The sequence below is a fragment of the Pongo abelii genome, chromosome 20, assembly GCF_028885655.2.
Source record: "Pongo abelii isolate AG06213 chromosome 20, NHGRI_mPonAbe1-v2.0_pri, whole genome shotgun sequence".
Lineage (NCBI taxonomy): Eukaryota > Metazoa > Chordata > Mammalia > Primates > Hominidae > Pongo > Pongo abelii.
The window spans coordinates 44,936,174-44,954,777 of NC_072005.2; the positions used below are offsets into that span (position 1 = coordinate 44,936,174).

General features: G+C 54.9%; 1 protein-coding gene across 5 annotated transcripts; it reads right to left on the reverse strand.

Moving 5' to 3' along the window:
• Positions 1–2,772: 2,772 nt before the first annotated feature.
• LRFN1 (leucine rich repeat and fibronectin type III domain containing 1) lies at positions 2,773–16,802 on the reverse strand. 5 transcript variants are annotated; one of them, XM_054540386.2, is made up of 5 exons: positions 16,732–16,802; positions 14,269–14,301; positions 12,035–12,089; positions 9,883–11,325; positions 2,773–4,505 (listed from the first exon to the last, which is right to left on the reverse strand). In XM_054540386.2, exons 4-5 carry the CDS (start codon positions 11,286–11,288, stop codon positions 3,596–3,598), a joined length of 2,316 nt encoding a protein of 771 aa, XP_054396361.2. In that variant the 5' UTR covers positions 11,289–11,325; positions 12,035–12,089; positions 14,269–14,301; positions 16,732–16,802; the 3' UTR covers positions 2,773–3,595. The 5 variants fall into 5 exon arrangements, with proteins under 5 accessions (XP_054396361.2, XP_054396362.2, XP_024093175.2 ...); XM_054540387.2 differs by having other exon boundaries at positions 14,095–14,301; positions 16,732–16,790; XM_024237407.3 differs by lacking the exon at positions 16,732–16,802 and adding an exon at positions 14,095–14,165 and having other exon boundaries at positions 14,269–15,636.
• Positions 16,803–18,604: the final 1,802 nt, after the last annotated feature.

Here is an 18,604-nt window from a genome sequence, read left to right on the forward strand (position 1 = left end):
GTTTCACCACGTTGGCCAGCCTGGTCTCGAACTCCTGACCTCAGGCGATCCTCCCACCTTGGCCTCCCAAAGTGCTGGGATTATGTGTCAGCCACTGCGCCCGGCCTCCAATTCTGTTTTGAAGGTAGGCATACCTCACCTCAAAGCTGGGGTCTACATAGAAATCAGACCACATACCACCCCTGGTAAAGACCCTTCATTGGCTTCCCATGGCCCCAAAGAATAAAATGTTAACTCTTGACCACACCTCACAAGGTTCTGTAGAACCTGCTTGCTTCTCCCACCTACTCTCCTCTCACTCTTCCCACTTCAGTCCAGACACACTGCCTCCAACACATCAAGCACACAACTTCCTAAGGGCCTTTGCGTATGCTGTTCCCTTTGCCAGGAATGCTTTTCCCTGCTTTTCTCACAATGCATTTATTTAGCTCCGTCATCACCCTCCTTCACCCTCCCATCTAAAGTAGGCCTCCAAGTCATTCTCTATGCCATCATCCTGTTTTCATTCTTTGCACAACATTTATTTGCCACTGGACATGCTTTACTCGTTTTTGTTTGTTTGTTTTTTGGGTCTCACTCTGCCACACAGGCTGGAGTGCAGTGGTGCAATCAGGGCTCATTGCAGTCTCAACCTCCTGAACTCATTTAATTGCTTATTTGTTTATTTCTCCTTCCTCTAGAATATAGGCACCACGGAGCAAGGCTTTCTTGTTTTGTTTCATCTATTTTGTTCACTGCAATAGTCCCTACATAGGACCAGTTACATAATACATGCTCAATAATGCTTTATCAAGTGAATTAGAGACAAGATTCCTGATGGTTCTGTGTGCAGGTTGGAGGCAGTCAGCTTTCCAATCATAGCTCTGCTGTTAACTGGCTGTGTGATCTTGGAGATGCTCCTTAACCTCTCTGAGCTTCAGTTTCTTCATCTTGAAAATTGTGTGCACACACTGCATATACCTGTGCAGGCTTTAAATGCAGTCATGCTTATTATTGGGGTAACTCCACTTCCTGAGCATCATGTGCCATGCACTGGGTTGCATACTCTTTATCCATGCATCAGGGAGGGTTTGGGAGCACTGTGCCTGGCTTGTGAAAAGCCCTCAGTACCTAGGAGTCGTCATGACTGACACAAATGAGGGTGGTGGAGGTGAGGAAGCCTCCTGGCCTGTGATTCTCTGGTGCCTCTGTCCTAGCTGCCTCCCACCCTGTCTGCCTAGATCCATCCCCCTCCCTCCTGCTCCGTTTCTATTTCTGTCTTTCTCTCCTCCTCCCCTGGCCTCAGGGGGCCCCCGGCTGGCAAGAAGCCTTCCTCCTTCTTCCCCAAGATCAGGAAGGCATTATCACTGCAGGGCCCCTGCAAGGGCTGGGATGTCTGTCCCTCTCCTCTCCCCAACCAGTTTTCCTTCCCCAGTCACAGCCCTCAGCCTCACCTGAGAAACTCCTCTCTCCACACCATTCTCCATGCCCTCCGCCAGGGTCCCTCAGATTCCAGGCAGAGCGACACAAGAGCTCTAGTCCCTGAGCTCACCAGGCTGGCTGTGGATATCCAAGCTCAGCTAAGCTCATGGGGGCCATACCCCAGCTTCCGGACACACACCCCAGAGGCAGCATAGTGTAGGGGTACAATCAAACTTCCAGCTCTGCTATTTATTCATTGGGGGGATGGAGGGACTAGGGCAAGTGACTTCATCTCTCTGTGGTTCAGGTTCTTGTCTGTAAAATGGGACCAAGGGTAGATCTACCCTACCCCACTGAGTTGTGAGGTCTCAGAGGGCGGAATGAATATTCAATAACTGCTCAGCAGTACAGTGCTCTAGTTAAGAGCATTAAAGGAGTTCAGGGAATGTCACCCCAAAATATGGCACCCTGGTATGCTGATTATTTTAAATTAAAGGCACTTAGAGATCCATAGATGCTGGAAGAGGCTTTCCTCCTATGTCTTCTTATCTGCCTAAAGACCAAAAAGAACACAAGCGCCTTCCGTCCTCTCCCTGACATTTCATTATCTTTAACAGGAAAAAAAGACAGAGAAATGTCTACACCTGGACAGACTTTGTCACAAGAAATTATCTGTCTGTCAGGCTCAAATTCCAGAGACATTTACAAGCTAATTTCTATCTCCTGGACCCATTTATTTTCCCCAAAATCATTTATTACCCCTCAAAATTGCCTTCCTTTCCCCATCTCCCCTTTCCCTGTGAAGAAAGGTATATAAGCATCTAAACCTCACTGGGTTATTGGGTAATCACTTTCCTGTGATTTTCCCAGTGCATGTTAAATACCCTCCATATGCCTTTTCTCTTGTTAATCTATTGTCAGCCCATTCCAGCGAAATTTCAAAGAGTGAAGGGGAAGCTGTCTTTTCACCCCTACAGTAGAGACTCAGAACTTGGCCTGCCTGTGTTTTTAAATCCCAGTTTTACCACCTTGAGCCAGTTATTTAACTTTTCTGGGCCGAAATTCCCTCATCTGGAAAACAGGATAATAATACCGATGTCCTAGTGTTGTGAGAATTAAATGACTTAAGTGCTTGGCACATAGTAAGTATTCACTAAGTGTTAGCTATTATGATCATTTTATTTTTGTGATTATTCCCCACCTCTAAGTCTCTCAGAGGATAAAAGCCTGTCTACCAGTCTCCCCCGGCCCCAGTTAGTCATCTTCCTTCAGTCTCACTTAGAGTCCTTATGCTGCAATCTAGGTCACCCTCTCCCAACACACACACACACACATACACACACGGACACACACAGACACACACACAGGTCAGCAGGGCCTCAGACACAGAAAAAAGTTTAATTCTGCTGCGGCGGAGGGTCCCGGCTCCGGTAGGGAGGGGGATTTGGTTTTGAATTTTGTTCATGTGGGGATTTATTTGGGAGAGTCTGGTCCTTCCAGTGGGACCTGCCCGGGAGAATGAGTAAAGAGAAGAAATCAGGAGAGACAGGGAGACTAGACAAAACCAGGGAGGGCCCAGGGAGAAGAGACGACAGGACAGAGAGAAAGGAGAGGCAAATAGGGAAAGACAGGCACTACAGAGAGACGACAAGAGGGCGGGATAGAGACAAACGAGGGAAACAGAGAAAGGGGGACCCCAAGCCAGACCCGACCGGACCAGGAATGTGCTTGGGGTAGGGTGGGAGGCTTTGGAGGCCGCCGCGGGACAGAATAGGATCTAGTCCAGCCAGATACAAGAAATAGGCCCCTCGCCCCGGCCCCGGGTGACGGGCTGGGGGAGGGGGCTCGTGTCTCAGTGCTGCAGTATCGGGGGGCCCTGCCCCTCCCCGCGCTTCGCTGTGTAAGGCACCGGCTCCAGCGAGGTCCGCGAGCGCGCGGGGGGAGGGGTAGGAGGGGGGTCGAGGAGTCCGTAGGGGAAGGGAGGCCGGCAGCCGGTCCCCGAACCCCACCCTGGGCACGGGGGCGTGGCCTCGAGCCTAAGCCCGAAGCTGCCCCGCCCCCTCCCGGGGACAAGGGCGCTTCTCCACTCCGGTCCAATGTCTTGCCGCTGCGCTTTCTGCCAGTCCCGCCCCAGCGTCCTTGCGGCTGGGCGTTTGGTCTGCCGCACCCAGGCGTCCCGGCGCTCGCCCGCCGCTCACACGGTACTCTCCAGCATCCACTCGGTGCTGGTGAAGGCCAGGCGCGCCCTGGCGGAACCCAGCCCCAGGTCTCCATCCTCCCCGGCCGCGCCCCCTCCAGCCCCGTCCAGGTGCGGCGTGGACCGGTGGCGCTTTGTCCGCCGGGCGCGGCGCGGGTAACTGTGGCTCTGGAATAGTGCCCCGTAGTCCCCGTCGAACGAATAGCGCTGCTGCGGCCTCGGCCGGGCCGCGGCTCCCCCAGGAACCAGAGCTAGAGTAGGGGGCGCCGAAGTTGGTGGCTCCAGGGCGCCGGATCGGCTCCTTCGAGGGCCCACCGCGGCCCGAGACTCCTCCCCGGAAGTTTCCTCGGATGGCAGCAGGCACAACGAGGTGGCCGAGCCGCCAAGAGAATGTCCAAGGACCGCCTCCGGCTCCGCGGATGCCGTCTCGGCCGCCACGGCCTTGGCCTCGACGGCGACGGCGGGGGCAGCCTGGGACTCCACCTCGCGCAGCGCCTCGTAGCGGTCCTGGGCCGGCAGGGCCGGGGTCTGCGCCGTGCCTGTGCCTGAGCCGTTGGTCTGCGAGCACACGTGGCTGACCCGCGGGGGCGACCTGGAGCCTTTGACGCGGCGGCTGTCCCCGTCGCCGTACACCTTGTAGCGGATCATGAGCAGAACGATGAAGACGAGGACCGAGGCGACGATGACGCCCCCGATGGCGATGATCATGGTGCCGCCCAAGAAATGGGCCCTCAGTGGGCGGCAGGGCGCCGGATCCCCGGCGGTGGTGAACTGCACACAGCCCACCACTCGCGTTGCCGGCAGCGCGGTGGCCCCGTCGTCGTAGACCGCCAGCACGCACAAGTCGTAGGCACGGCCCGCCGCCAGGTCATTCACCAGGAAGGTCTGACTGGTGGACGGGATCATCCTGCAGGAGGGGGCGGGGTCAGGGCGGGGTTAGTCCTCCCGAACCACGCCCCTTCGCTTTATGCCCCGCCCATGGTGAACAGTGGGGACTAAACCCTGCTATCGAAGTCTCACGCGCTACTGAGACAACAGCAGCAATTCAAGCCCCGCCTCCATCAACATATTCCCACCCTTTCAGGACCCCTCATCTGTATGCCCCGCCCTCAGACCCACCTCCTGGCTGTGTCCCATCACCCACTGGGACAATATATCTATCATTCATATTACCTCCTCTGCATATCCCGGCCCCTGCAGAGGAGAAGTGCTATGGCTTTTAAGCCTTGCCCTCAAGGGACATGCTCCCTAGCTATGTCTCACTCTTGCTAGGACAACTGCCATTCAAGGTCCTTCATCTAGGCATTTCTACCCCAAAACTGGGCCAACGCTACTGGCCACCTCCCCTTTTCTGCATGCCCCATCCCCCACTCAGGTGGACACTAAGGTCAGCTCACAGTGCCAGTCATATTCCTACTGGAACAATGGATGCTCTTCTAGTTCCTCTTTTATACATATTCCTGCCTTTCAGGGAAAACCATGATGCAGGTCACTCCCCCTTATCTGCATGCAGCACCTTTGGGTAAAACATCTAGCTTTGGCCGGCTGCAGTGGCTCACGCCTGTAATCCCAGCACTTTGGGAGGCTAAGAAGAGTGGATCACCTGAGGTTAGGAGTTCAAGATCGGCCTGGCCAACATGGTAACCCTGTCTCTATTAAAAATACAAAAATTAGCCAGGCGTGGTGGCAGGCACCTGTAATCCTAGCTACTCAGGAGGCTGAGGCAGGAGAATCGCTTGAACCTGGGGGGTGGAGGTTGCAGTGAGCCGAGACCACACCATTGCACTCTAGCCTGGGCTACAAGACCGAGACTCTGTCTCAAAAAACAAACAAAGAAACCAAAAAAAAAAAAAAAAAACCCATCTAGCTTTGTCTATGTCCTGGCATAGTTTCCAAGTCCCTTAACTACATGTTCCCTGACATTGCTACAGGCCATTCCCCAACCAAATGAACTGTGGCTTCCAGGCATACCCCACAATGGCCCACTAGGGATGGCTCCCCTACTGTGTATAGGCCACATCCAGACTGCAGGCCCTGCTCCTTGTCCAGATATTAAAGGCAACCACCTCATATGTTCATGTGCCATCAGAAGTCACCAAATCACGCTACCAGGTAAGTTTCTTCCATAAAGGGGTCAAACGTAGCCAAGCACACACCATACTCCTTTCTTGCTGTAGGCCCCTCCCCTCGAACGAAGACTAGTGTAGAGAACTGGTTAAGATGACAAAGTCTGGGGGCCAGATTGCCCGGGTTTGAGTCTGTCCTCTGCCACTTGCTAGCTCTGTGACCTTAGGCAAGTTTCTCTTTTGTTTCATTTTGTTTTGTTTGAGACAGAGGCTCGTTGTGTCACCCAGGCTGGAGTACAATGACACGATCTCGGCTCACTGCAATCTCTGCCTCCCGGGTTCAAGCGATTCTCCTGCCTCAGCCTCCCGGGCAGCTGAGATTACAGGCACCCACCACCATGCCTGGCTAATTTTTGTATTTTTAGTAGAGACAGGTTTTCGCCATGTTGGCCAAGCTGGTCTCGAACTCCTGACCTCAGGTGATCCATCCGCCTCGATCTCCCAAAGTGCTGGGATTACAGTCATGAACCACCACGCCCGGTGAACTTTGCCAAGTTTCTTAACCTCCCTGCGTCTCATTTTCCCCAAATCGGGATGATAATAACTCCTACATCATAGAGATGGTGTGAGGAATGAATGAGTTAACATAGCCAGGACCTGGCACTTAATGATATCATCATTAGCTTGCATCCCACCTCGTGTTGGCCAGTAACCCTTGCTGTGGCTCACACTGTCCAGCCCATTGCATTCCTCCCATCTATAAGATCTACCCCTCTGGAGGGCCATTCCTGCTAGGCCTTGGCCCTCTTCTGTTGAATACATCCTTTCCACACTGTGGGCCATGTCCAGCCTCAGCTAAACCTGGACTGCCCGTTCCACATTGATTGACATGGCCAGGATGCAACCTCACAAGCTCTCTTCTCCAGCAAAGACTCTTGGTGGGTCCCGGGAGACAAGGACCGCCCCTTCCTCTTCGTGGGACCATGCAGAACAAGCTCCACCCCCTCTGACAGGCCACATCCCCACCTCCAAAGGCCTGCTTATCTCTCCGATGCTTCCGCTTCCCCTCCAGCAGAGCCACCTTCTGGCCCTGAAGCTCCACCTCTGTCATCCCACCTCCAGGAGGTTCTCCCACTACCAAGAGCCACCCTCCCACCAAAAGACTTCCAATCAGGGCCCCGCCCCTTCATAAAGGTCCACCCACTTCTCCAACTCCACTCTACCCACCCCTGACTGCAATTTCAGAGACCACTGCCACCCACTCCAGCCACCCTCGGCCGCCCTGGCTTTAAGCCTTCCTCCTCCTCTCTTCATCTCTCCTCTCCAGAGCCCTGGATTCCACTTGCTCCTTCCCCTAAATAGCCAGTTGCTAGGGGCTTCCCCCACCCCTTTTCAAGGACAGAGGCTGGCTCCTTAAGAAAGCTTCAGCCTAAGTGTCTCTAATTGGCTGCAGAATCAAAGCAAGCAGCTAAGCAGGCTTCTGGTTGGCTGTCACCTCCGCCCATGACAGCGTGAGGAAGTTAACCCCTGCGGCACCATAGCATAGGAATCTGCAATGGGGGTTGGAGAACTGGAACTGGGGCCCTACAGGGAAGAGAAGAGTCCCAGGGTCTGTTGCCCAGCTGGGGACAGGGGGCCATCAACATCTGCATCCATGCAGGGTCTGGGGGCTTGTGAACCTCCCCCACCCCACCATGTGGTGGCCATGGGTCAGAGCAAAGGAAAAAGAGGGACAGAGAAGTGGAGAGTCACAGAAGCTAAGAATTATTTACAGAAATATATTATCCATCTCCCTTCTGTGTCAGTGTAAAAAGGACAGCTTTGCTACTTTCTGTGTGACCTTGGGCAAGTGACATCCCCCACTGAACCTCAGTTTTTCTGTCTGTGAAATGGAGAGGGGGTCATTGCGCCTTCATAGCGGATCTGGGAAGATCAAATGAAGTAGCAAGCTTGGAAGTTCGTTGTGAAGGTTTGTGTTTTGTTCATTTGTTTGTCCTCATGTTTGTAAGCTGGGCCAGGATCTAACCTATCTCAGTAGGCCCAGGGCCCAGCACAAGATGGGCACACAGTAGGCATCTACTCAGTGTTTGGGACCAGAATCAAAAAGAGAGGGAAATGAGGAAGACGGAGACAAAAGAAAAGGGAGGCTTGTTTTTTTTTTGTTTTTTTTGTTTTTTTTCCCAGAGGGAGTCTCGCTCTGTTGCCCAGGCTGGAGACCAATGGCGCGATCTCTGCTCACTGCAACCTCTGCCTCCCAGGTTCAAGTGATTCTCCTGCCTCAGCCTCTTGAGTAGCTGGGATTACAGGTGTATGCCACCACATCTGCCTAATTTTTGTATTTTCAGTAGAGACAGGGTTTCACCATGTTGGCCAGGCTGGTCTCGAACTCCTGACCTCAAGTGATCCGCCCGCCTCAACCTCCCAAAGTGCTGGGATTATAGGCATGAGCCATCGCGCCCGGCCAAGAGGCATTTTTTTCATTCAACCAACACTGGGAAAGCACCTACTATGTGCCATGCCTATGGCCAAGAAAACACTGGAAAGGTAGAGATGGAGGCCAAGAGGCAGGTTTCTCAGTGAGGATCTGACAGCCAGGAGCTGGGGCTCTCCACAGGTAGGGAAACAGCTCCAGCCCCTCTGGCATCTCCAGGTGAAGCCAAGCAGACGACTGAAGCATTTAACTGGTGCTCTACAATGTGCATGAGGGAGGCAGAGCTAGAAGGAGAGACATCCATGTGGCAAACTACCATTTATCAAGTGCCCACTGTGTGCCAATTCTGTAGCAGAGAGCCATACTAAAAAACTACCAAGATGGGCCAGGTGCAGCGGCTCATACCTGTAATCCCAGCACTATGGGAGGCCAAGGCAGGAGGATCACTTTAGCCCAGGAATTCAAGACCTGGCTGGACAATATAGCAAGACCTCATCTCTACTAAAAATTTTTTTTAAATTAGCCCAGTGTGGTGGTGCACACCTATAGTCCCAGCTACTCTCAGGAGGTAGGAGGATTGCTTGGAGCCCAAAAGTTTGAGGCTGCAGTGAGCTATGATCATACCACTGCACTCCAGCCTGGGGTGACAGAGCAAGACCCTGCCAAAAAAATAAATAAATAAAACTACTGAGATGGAGAGACATGACAAGGCCAGGACTGTAACTCATAGTGTACTATGGGCCACGACCTACTGGGCTATGAGCTCCCTGAGGACAGGGACTGGGTGGTTTCCCTGTGTCCCCAGCACCCAGCTCAGGAGTTTGCACAAAGCAGGGGCTCTGTGCCTAATGAGGGCAGAGAAGGTAGAGACAGACAGAGAGGTGAAAGGAGAAATAAGGAGGCGATGGGAGAAAATAACTCTTTTTTAAAAATGTCTGTTGACACCATACAGTCTGTCCACACCAGGGCAATGGCTTCAAACACAAGGGAGGGTGGAAATAACATATTTTTCTCATATGTTTTGTTTTCTGTTTCTGTAATGTACCCAATGTGTTGGTACAGTAGTACTGGTATATAATTTATAAATATAAATGTCACTGTAGGCCGGGCGAGGTGCCTCATACCTGTAATCCCAGCACTTTAGGAGGCCAAGGCAGGCGGATCACTTGAGGTCAGGAGTTCAAGACCAGCCTGCCCAACATGGTGAAATCTTGTCTCTACTAAAAATACAAAACTTAGCTGGGCATGTTGGTGGGTACCTGTAATCCCAGCTACTTGGGAGGGTGAGGGACGAGATTCGCTTGAGCCCGGGAGGTGGAAGGTTTCAGTGAGCTGAGTTCGTGCCACTGCACTCCAGCCTGGGCAATAGAGTAAGGCTCAGTCTCAAAACAAACAAACAAGTAAATAAATGTCACCGTAAATGTGTGTGTGTATTTCATCCTCCAAAATGTTTAACTGAAGAGGTGTACAATCAGATTGTTGTGGGGAGCAGTGATATTGACCATGAGCCCCATGAGGGCAGGGTTCATGCTGAGCTCAGTCATTGTTAGGACTCCAGTGCCCAGCCCTGGTCGGGTTCATGTAGGTGCTCAGCGAATATTTTCTATAAGCATGAAAAACAGAGACAGTGAGAATAGAGAGAGGAGACAGGGCAAAGGAGGGCGGGAACAACTCTCACAGCCATCTAGAACCCTGGCTGAGCAAGAAGGCCAAGGGAATGGGCAGGTGGGAGGGAGGGTCCCCCTGGGCTTGGGAGGAGGCCCTGGGACTGCAGCACCCGCACCCACCTGTAGACGAGGGAGTCATCAACGGAACTGTTGTACTGAACCTGGTACATGCGTATTCCGGGCACAGGCCTCTGGGCTGGCCAGCGGATGAGCACGGAGTTCGAGGTGAGCTCGGCTGCCACGAGCCGACGCTCAGCCGCAGAATCGTTGGCACCTGGTCTGCCCGGCGTGGCGATGTCAGAGGAGCCGGGCTCGGTGAGAGGCGGCGGGGCAGCCGGCGGGGGTGCCATCAGAGGCAGAGGTACCACGCACACCTCCACGGGCGCCGTCGCTTCCCCAGCGGCATTGGAGGCAATACAAGTGAAGGTGCCACTGTCCCTCAAAGTGGTGATGGTCACATCCAGCGTCCCGTCCCCCCGGACCCGGGTCCGGCTGGAGTTCCCCAGCAGCCGCCCATCAGGTGCCACCCAGTGCACCACCGGCTCGGGGTCACCCACCGCTCGGCAGCGCAGGCTCACTGCCTGGCCTTCCACCACCAGGGCCCGGCCCCCCGCCTGCCGTGTGATCAGCGGGGGCTCACACAGGAACTCCTCCTCGGGGATGGACCAGAAGTAGCGGTCGGTGAGGTGTTCGGGCGTGGCGCAGGTCTCTAAGTCGTCCTCCCGGGTCAGCCGCCGCAGCCAGAGCAGCTCGCAGTTGCAGTGCAGGGGGTTGCCGCCGAAGCTGACGGTCAGCGGGGTGGGCGGCTTGGGGCCGGTGCCCTGCGACCTCAGGAAGAGCCCGTCGGGCGGGAGTTTATGCAGGCGGTTGGAGGTCATGTCCAGACGGACCAGCTTGTGAAGCTGCACGAAGGTCCCCTCCGCGATGTGGTCGATGAGGTTGTGGTCCAGCGTGAGGGTGTTTAGGTTCACCATCTGGCCCACCGCCTCCCACGGCAGGGCCTCCAGGTTGTTGTAGGACAGATCCAGGTCCTCCACGGTGGACAGGAAGGCGTCAAAGGCCGCCGACTCCACCCGGCGGATCTGGTTGTTTCCAAGGATCAGGTGGCGGAGGTTGCCCAGGCCGCGGAGCTGGTCGCCGCGCACCTCCGCCAGGCGGTTGCTGTCCAGGTGCAGGGCCCGGAGGGCACGCAGGTCGGCGAAGGCGCCAGCTGCCACCTGGCCGATGGTGTTCCGGGAGAGAGTGAGGTGCACCAGGCTGGTCATGTTGGCGAAGTCTCGGCGGCGCACGGCCGCGATGAAGTTGTCGGTGAGCCGCAGCTCCACCACGCGCCGGTCGATGGCGGGCGGCACAAAGAGCAAGCCGGTCTTGGCGCACAGCATTGTCAGTGTGGGTGCCACGTTCTGGCAGATGCAGCGGCCGGGGCAGGGCTGGCCACGAGATGCCCCCGCCCAGAGCAGCAGCAGAAAGGGCAGGGCAGCGGGCGGCGGCGAGAGGAGGGCCGAGGAGAAGGGTCCCGGCGCCATGGTGCAGTGGGAAGGCAGGAGGGGTGGGAGGTGAGACCTGCCGGGGAAGGAGCCGGTTACCCAGGCGTGGGACTTGGCCGCCATGGGATGTCCTGCTACGAGTCAGACCTGGATCCCTCCCCTACCGCCTACAGCTGGGTTCCATAGGATGGTGAGAGAAAGCCACTATCAGCTGTTAACAACAGATTACAACATTTCCATGCTGGGCACAGTGGCTTACGCCTGTAATCCCAGCACTTTGGGAGGCCGAGGCAGGCGGATCACCTGAGGTCAGGAACTCAAGACCAGCCTGGCCAACGTGGTGAAACCCCGTCTCTATTAAAAAATACAAAAATTAGCTGGGCATGGTGGTGGGCGCCTGTAATCCCAGCTACTTGGGAGGCTGAAGCACGAGAATCGCTTGAACCGGGGAGGTGGAGGTTGCAGTGAGCCGAGATCACACCATTGCACTCCAGTCTGGGCAACAGAGCAAGACTCCATCTTAAAAAATAAATAAAAATAAAAATATTTCTATACTGGTTGATAGAATACCCCTGCCCCTACTTGCGTGTCCCACCCTCACCTCTGCCCCTCCTGTAGTAGCTCCCAAACCTCTCATGATCTCCCAACCAGAGGGGTGACACCTGGCCCAACCTGGGCCCTCCAGTACCCACTAAATATTCTAAAAAATCACTGTTAACTATGGTTTAAGGCCCTGGCTGTCCAAGCCATACTCCCTAGCTCCAAATCCCAGCTCTGATACTTACTAGCTGTGTGACCTCCAGCAAGTATCTGAACCTCTCTGATTCTCGGTTTCTTCATCTGTAAAAAGGAGATAGAAACAGGCCTTACTTCTGTGAGGACTAAATGGATTGACGAACATAGCACACTTAGAATAGTGCCAGGCATATAAAATATGCTTGTTACATGTTAGCAATCATCATCATGATCATCAAGTGCTTAATATGTACCAGGCATAGAACAGTGCCCTATTATTGAGAGGAAGTACTTTGAAATCAAACAGACTCAGGTTCAAATCCTGGTTCCCCTTTTGCTAGGTCTGTGACCCCCAAGCCAATGATTTCCCCTAGCTAGGCTGTAATTTCTTAACCTGTAAATTGGGATGATAATTGTACCATCTTCATTCATGTACCACCGAACATGCCTGGCATACAGTAAGTACTCAATAAATGTTAAGGGTTTCCCCCCTCCCGCCTCTGGCATTGGCAGGGAGAGTGTGAAAGTGGGAGGGACTGAGAAAAACACATCAGAGTCTTCCAGTTCAGCCTCAGGAAGTCCTTCTCTGAGGTCTGGTTTCATCCTGGGCTCAGTTGAGCTCCCAAGCAGGGCAGACTTTCATGCTCACATCTTTGGGTGCACACAACACACACACACACACTCACACACTCGCACACTCACGCTATGTCTCTGCTCCAGGCAAAACCTTCCGGCAGGGATTCCCCCTGCGGCGGCTGCAGCCCACGACATGTCAGTTCCCATCACAACACAGGGTGGGCGGGGGGTGAAGAGGAAAGGATGGGAAGGGGGCGTCCCTGAAACTGTTTTCACCCCACCCTGCCCTGTACCCTAGCCCCTGCTGGCCTACCTCCTGGGAATCTGTGTTTGGGGCTATGGCCTTAGGTGGCTTTGATCTTCCTGCCAGTGGGGAGGGGGCCTGGGACTGAGACCAGGAAAGTCAGAAAGAGAGGTGAAGAGAGACAGGCGGAGACCAGGGGGAGGGAGAAGTGGACTGGCAAAGAGAGAGAAACAGATTCGGAGAGAAACAGAGAGACAAAAAGATGAGTCTGAAAGGAAGGTGAACAGACAGAAAACTGAGAGTGAAGAATGAGACACAGAAAAGAGAGAGACACAGAGATGGAGAGAAAAATAGAGACAGTATTAGAGAAACAAAGACAGAGGAGGAAAGAGACAGAGAGTAAGGGAGACAATGACCGGGCTGAAGGCGGAAAAAGAGGCCGGATCGGGGTGTCCTACCATCTCTGAGTTCACCCCAAATCTGTCCTTCACTCCCTCTAGATCACTACTCTACAATGTACTGGAAACCCTGGCCTAGAAAGGGAGACTCCAGAATTAGGAGCCTGAGTCTGCACCTGCCTGGCTGTGGGGTCTCCAGGGCTCAGAACCCCAGTCTATGAAACAGAAGTCCAGAGCCTCGCCTCCGACAGCTGGGGTAGGACTCAAATGGAGGGAATAATAATAGCAATGGAAATAGCTAACATTTATGGAGAGTGGTGCAGCACTACACGACAGAATCCGCCCTACTGCCTGGGTTCAGACCTCACCTCCCCACCGTGTGACTTTAATCAAGTGATTTCCCCTCTCTGTGCCTCAGTGTGCTCATCTGTCAAATGGGAATAATAATGGCACCTACCTCATAAGGTTGCTATGAGGATTTAATGAGATAATATTTCATGACATGCTTAGAATAGTTCCTGACAAAGTAAACACTATATACATGTGAGCTGCTGCTATTATCATTATTATTATTATTACTATTATTATTATTAATTTATTATTTTCTCCAGCTTTCTCAGCCACCAGCAGGCCAGGCTATCGGGAGATCTTCCCACACCCATGCACACGCACATATAAAATGGCAAAACATATTCATTCAACACTCTAAATGCAGGGGTCATTTCATATCTTGACATATTCTTGTATCCTTTACTGATATCATGAGGAAACCCTGCTTTCCCAACCACCTTAACCACCCTGAGAATGAATGTCTCTTGGCCTGAAACCCCCCACCTGCTCCCCAGAGCCACCTGGCCACCACAAGCCCTCACCCAACTTTGATGTTCCTGACCTTGTCACCACTCCCCAGCCTTGGACAGAGTGGTAGGCATCTGGTCCTTCAGGAAACTGTCATCCCCTGAGCTGAAATCCATGTGAGGCAGGGTTCCAGACCCCCAGCTGGCTGACAGCAAGCCCCATCACCCCACATGTCTCTCTCTCTCTGAAGCCTTACGGCTCTACTCACCTCTCTTCAGGGAGTCAGGGCCTGGGCCAGCACCTGCAAAGGAACAGAACCACCTTGTTAGCATCGTTCTGGCTCTTCTCTGGGCACCAGATCTTGCCTTGGAGATCATCCCAGCCAAGGAAGTCCCTGGTGTGATCACGCTCTCAGTCCTCCTGTGGCGGGTTTTGCATAGTCTCACAGGAACCCAGAAGTCCTCTCTGGAATCCTAGATTAGGCCTCAGGGCTGTTCACCCTCCAAAGCCCAGGAGTCGAGGACTTTAGCCCTTTGTCCTCTGGGGTTTCAGGAGCCAAGAACCCCAGCCCCCTCTTCCCTCTGACCCAAGAGTCCAGAGCAGACCTCTGGCCCTCCTTTAGAACCCAAGAGTTTACATCCCAGCCCCTCAACTCCAAAGTCCTGAATGGTATCAAGAGCTGGGGAAGGGCCAAAGTTTCCCATCCTTGCCATGATACCATTGCCCACACCAACATGGGTGGCCATGTCAGAACCCATGCAAGCCCACAACCCCAGTCTCTACATCTGGATTTCTATGGACATAGCAACATGATCTGTGTGCCCGCCACCCTCTATGGGCACTTGGCCTGGTATATGGACACACTGTGTCCAGGGACCCCAGGCGGGACCCCAGCATAGCAGAGGTCATGCCACATGGGCCTCAAACCCACTGAACCCAGAAGTAGGGACAGCCTTGTGCCAGGGCACAGACACATGTGTCCTTCACATGCGTGTCTGAACATATACAACCCCACTCCTCAGAGACCAACACCAAAACACAAACAGACTCACAACATAGATGGATACATACCCTCAAGGTTGACACACCTGCATGCAACAACACACGTACAACACTGACTCTGCCATGCACGTTCACACACACAAATGCACAGATACAACAGAGAAACTCATGTGCTCCCTAACAGACAACCAGGTACATGCATTTACAACAGATCTACCTTGCACACTCACCAGCACACAAGGGCACACACATCTAACACACACACACCTGTGCAAAGATACACAAGTGCACACTCTTAAATTCCCAGACACACTCATACAACTTCACACATCTCCACGTTGCAAAGTTGATACAGCACCACGCCAACAGATACATACCTCACACACACACACAACCACAAGCATACAGATACGAGGCTGATCCACACTGGAACATGCACATAGGCACAAAAAGATCCACCTTTGCAGACACGCCAAGATGTTCACTCATAACAGACACATGCTCACACAACAGTCCTGTGATTTACACACTTACAAATGCATAGAAAATACTGAACCACAGTAGCACAGTCAGTAGACAGGCCCAGATTCACACTCACACAGTCTTGGACACACATCCCTCCCAGCCCTGAGGCACCCCCCACCACCACCCCACCTACTTACTTCCCAGGCCCAAGAAATCCTAACATCCCTGCAGCACGTTCAGCATCCTCCCCTCCACACCCCCAAAAAACCAGAGCACAAGCCAGGCCAGAGGTCAGAGTTCAGCAGGTGGAAACTCAAGAGGATTTGGGGGTTTGAGTCCTAGATCACCGTTTCAAGGAGATCCTCCCACCAGCAGCCCCAAAGGTACCCCAGCCTGGCCATCAGGATGGAGGTAACTCTGGCTCCATCTGCAGATGTCTGGCCGGTGGGGGAATTAGGGTGGAGTGGGTGGGGAAGGGCCGGGTCTTCGCCCCCCAACCCCCACCTCATGGCCCATCTGTCCATTTCTCGGCCTCTCATCCCCCCTCCATCTGTCCACCTCCTGGCCGCCCATCCCCCCCCCGCAACCACCGGGAAGGGGAAGACATGGCCGCTTCCCCCAGGACCGCTAAGGACCCCCCAGTTGACATGGACCGAGGGAGCGGCGAACTCCCCTCCCCCAAATCCACACCGAGGCCTGGACCCACAAGGCGCCGAGCCTCAGCCCCCAAGCCGGCAACCTGCCGTGGACTCACAGATACACACCCTCGGAGACATACAACCCACAGACAGACACACACACACACACACACAAATGGACACCCGAGCGGGCACACCCGGCTCCACAGACCCGGGGGTGGACATCCAACCCGGACACAAACACCCAGAGCAGCTAGTCGCGCACGCACACGGGCTTGGGGGTAGGACCCACACCTGGGCACACAACCCACGCACACACACACCTGCACACAGCCCCTCCGATGGGCGCGCGACAGCGCCCAGACACACAGCCGGAGAGGCGGCCGCTCGGGGGGACACGCGCGCACAGCCGGACACGCCGGCCGGGCTCGACACCCCGCGCACACCCGATGGCCACACGGGCAGGGCGCCGCACACGCCGGCACCGGGCACACACAGGGCCGCGCGGGCGCACGCCGGGCCCGCCGCAGCGCCGCGGACACACACTCGCACGCTCGCACGCTCACACCCGCGCACACACCCGCGCCCCCGCCCGCCGCTCCCGGGCCGCTGCGGGCCGCGCTCACCCAGCCCGGGGGGGCCCCGGGCCCGGCCCCGCCGCCGCCGCCTCGCTCCGCGCCATGGTGGGGGGAGGGCCGGGGGAGGGGGCGCGGTGCCGCGGGGCCGCCTCCCTCCCGCCTCCCGCCCTCCCTCCCGAGCCGCCGCCGAGCTCCGCCCTCCGCGCCGCCCGCCGCCACCGCCGCCGCAAGGGGGGAGGGGGCGCCGACTGATGGGGGCGGCCGGGCGGGGCGGTCGCACACCCGGGATCCCCGCCCCGAACCCGCCGCAGACCCCTCTCCACTGCGGAGCCGCCGCGGGCCCGCCCCCGACCCTTCCCCAGCCCCACCCCCAGCCCCGCCGGCCTTCCCGGAGACCCCCCAGACCACGCCCCAACTGGCCTGGGGACCCCGGATCTCCCTACAGAGACCTCCGATCACATCGTAATACCCAGGGGGACCTCGGATCAGGCCTCACCTCTTTTGAGAACCCAGGCGATGTTCTAGGACCACCCAGGACCACAAATCATGCCCTGCTCTCCTGCTTGACCTCAGACTATGACCCACACACTGTCAGGAACCCCGGACCATGCCCCCAAACCCAGAAGAATCCCAGATCATATCCCAGCATCCAAGGGATCCAGACCACCCCACCAGCAACCCTAAATCATATCCCAACATTCAGATAGACCCCCAGACCACACCCCTTCCCTCACGGACCCCAAATCATACCCTAACATCGGGGGAGACTTCAGACCATATGTCAGCCAAATCCCAGATAGTGCCTGACTCCCTTTGGGGACCCAAACCACATTCTATAGCCACCAGAACCACAAATCATATTCCACTCCTTCTTGGGGACCCCCAGCCATGTCCTTCTACCCTCAAGGACCCTAACCCATTCCCTTACCCCCAGTATGAACTCCAAACCATGCCTAACTTCTAGGGGGCTCTAAAATGTCTCTTATCCCTATGAGAGACCCCTAAACTTTCCCCATTAACCCCATTAGACCCCAAACCATCTTCCACCCCTTTGACCTTTCTCTCTCTTTCCCCTCCAAGACATCCTTTGCTTCCCAAAACCCCCCAATTAGCCCCAATTTTTTCCCACCCTCCACTAGTCCTGCCCCCTTGAGGACCCTGCCTCCTTCTTGCTCCAATTCTTTCTCTTGGACCCTGAAAGTCCCCCCTCCCTGTGACTTCCATGGAGCCCAGAATGCCTTGCTCCTTCCTAGTTCAGACCCCTTTGCCCATCCTCTGTCCCATAGCTGAACCCCACCCCTTCCCTCAAACCCCACTGAGTATCTCAGGCCACTCTCCTTCTCTTTCTGAGATATTCACAGGGTCCCTAAACCCAGCAACTTCTCCCCTAAAAATCTGTGTTGTTTCATGCAGTGCCCCAGATTCCTGGGGTCTCAAACCCTTCTCGTTTTGGATCCCGCTGTACAGAGGTCCTCCTCTAAACCCCTTTCCTAATTTTTTTTTTAGACAAAGTCTCACTCTGTCACCCAGGCTGGAGTAGAGTGGCACGATCTCTGCTCACTGCAACCTCCACCTCCCAGGTTCAAGCGATTCTCCTGCCTCAGCCTCCCTAGTAGCTGGGATTACAGGTGTGCGCCACCACGCCCGGCTAATTTTTCTTTTCTTTTTCTTTTTTTTTTTTTTTTTTTGAGACAGAGTCTTGCTCTGTTGCCCAGGCTGGAGTGCACTGGCATGGTCTCCGCTCACCGCAACCTCTGCCTCCCGGGTTCAAGCAATTCTCCTGCCTCAGCCTCCCGAGTAGCTGGGACTACAGGCATGTCCCACCATGCCTGGCTACTTTTTGTATTTTTAGTGGAGACAGGGTTTTATCATGTTGGCCAGGCTGGTCTCGAACTCTTGGCCTCAAGTAATCTGCCCGCCT

Excerpts from the sequence above, each read along its gene's own strand:
- LRFN1 (XM_054540386.2), bottom strand. The coding sequence starts at position 11,288 with ATGGCGCCGGGACCCTTCTCCTCGGCCCTCCTCTCGCCGCCGCCCGCT. Across the intron at positions 4,506-9,882 it reads GATGACTCCCTCGTCTACAG|GATGATCCCGTCCACCAGTC; the intron begins GTGGGTGCGGGT and ends CCCCTCCTGCAG.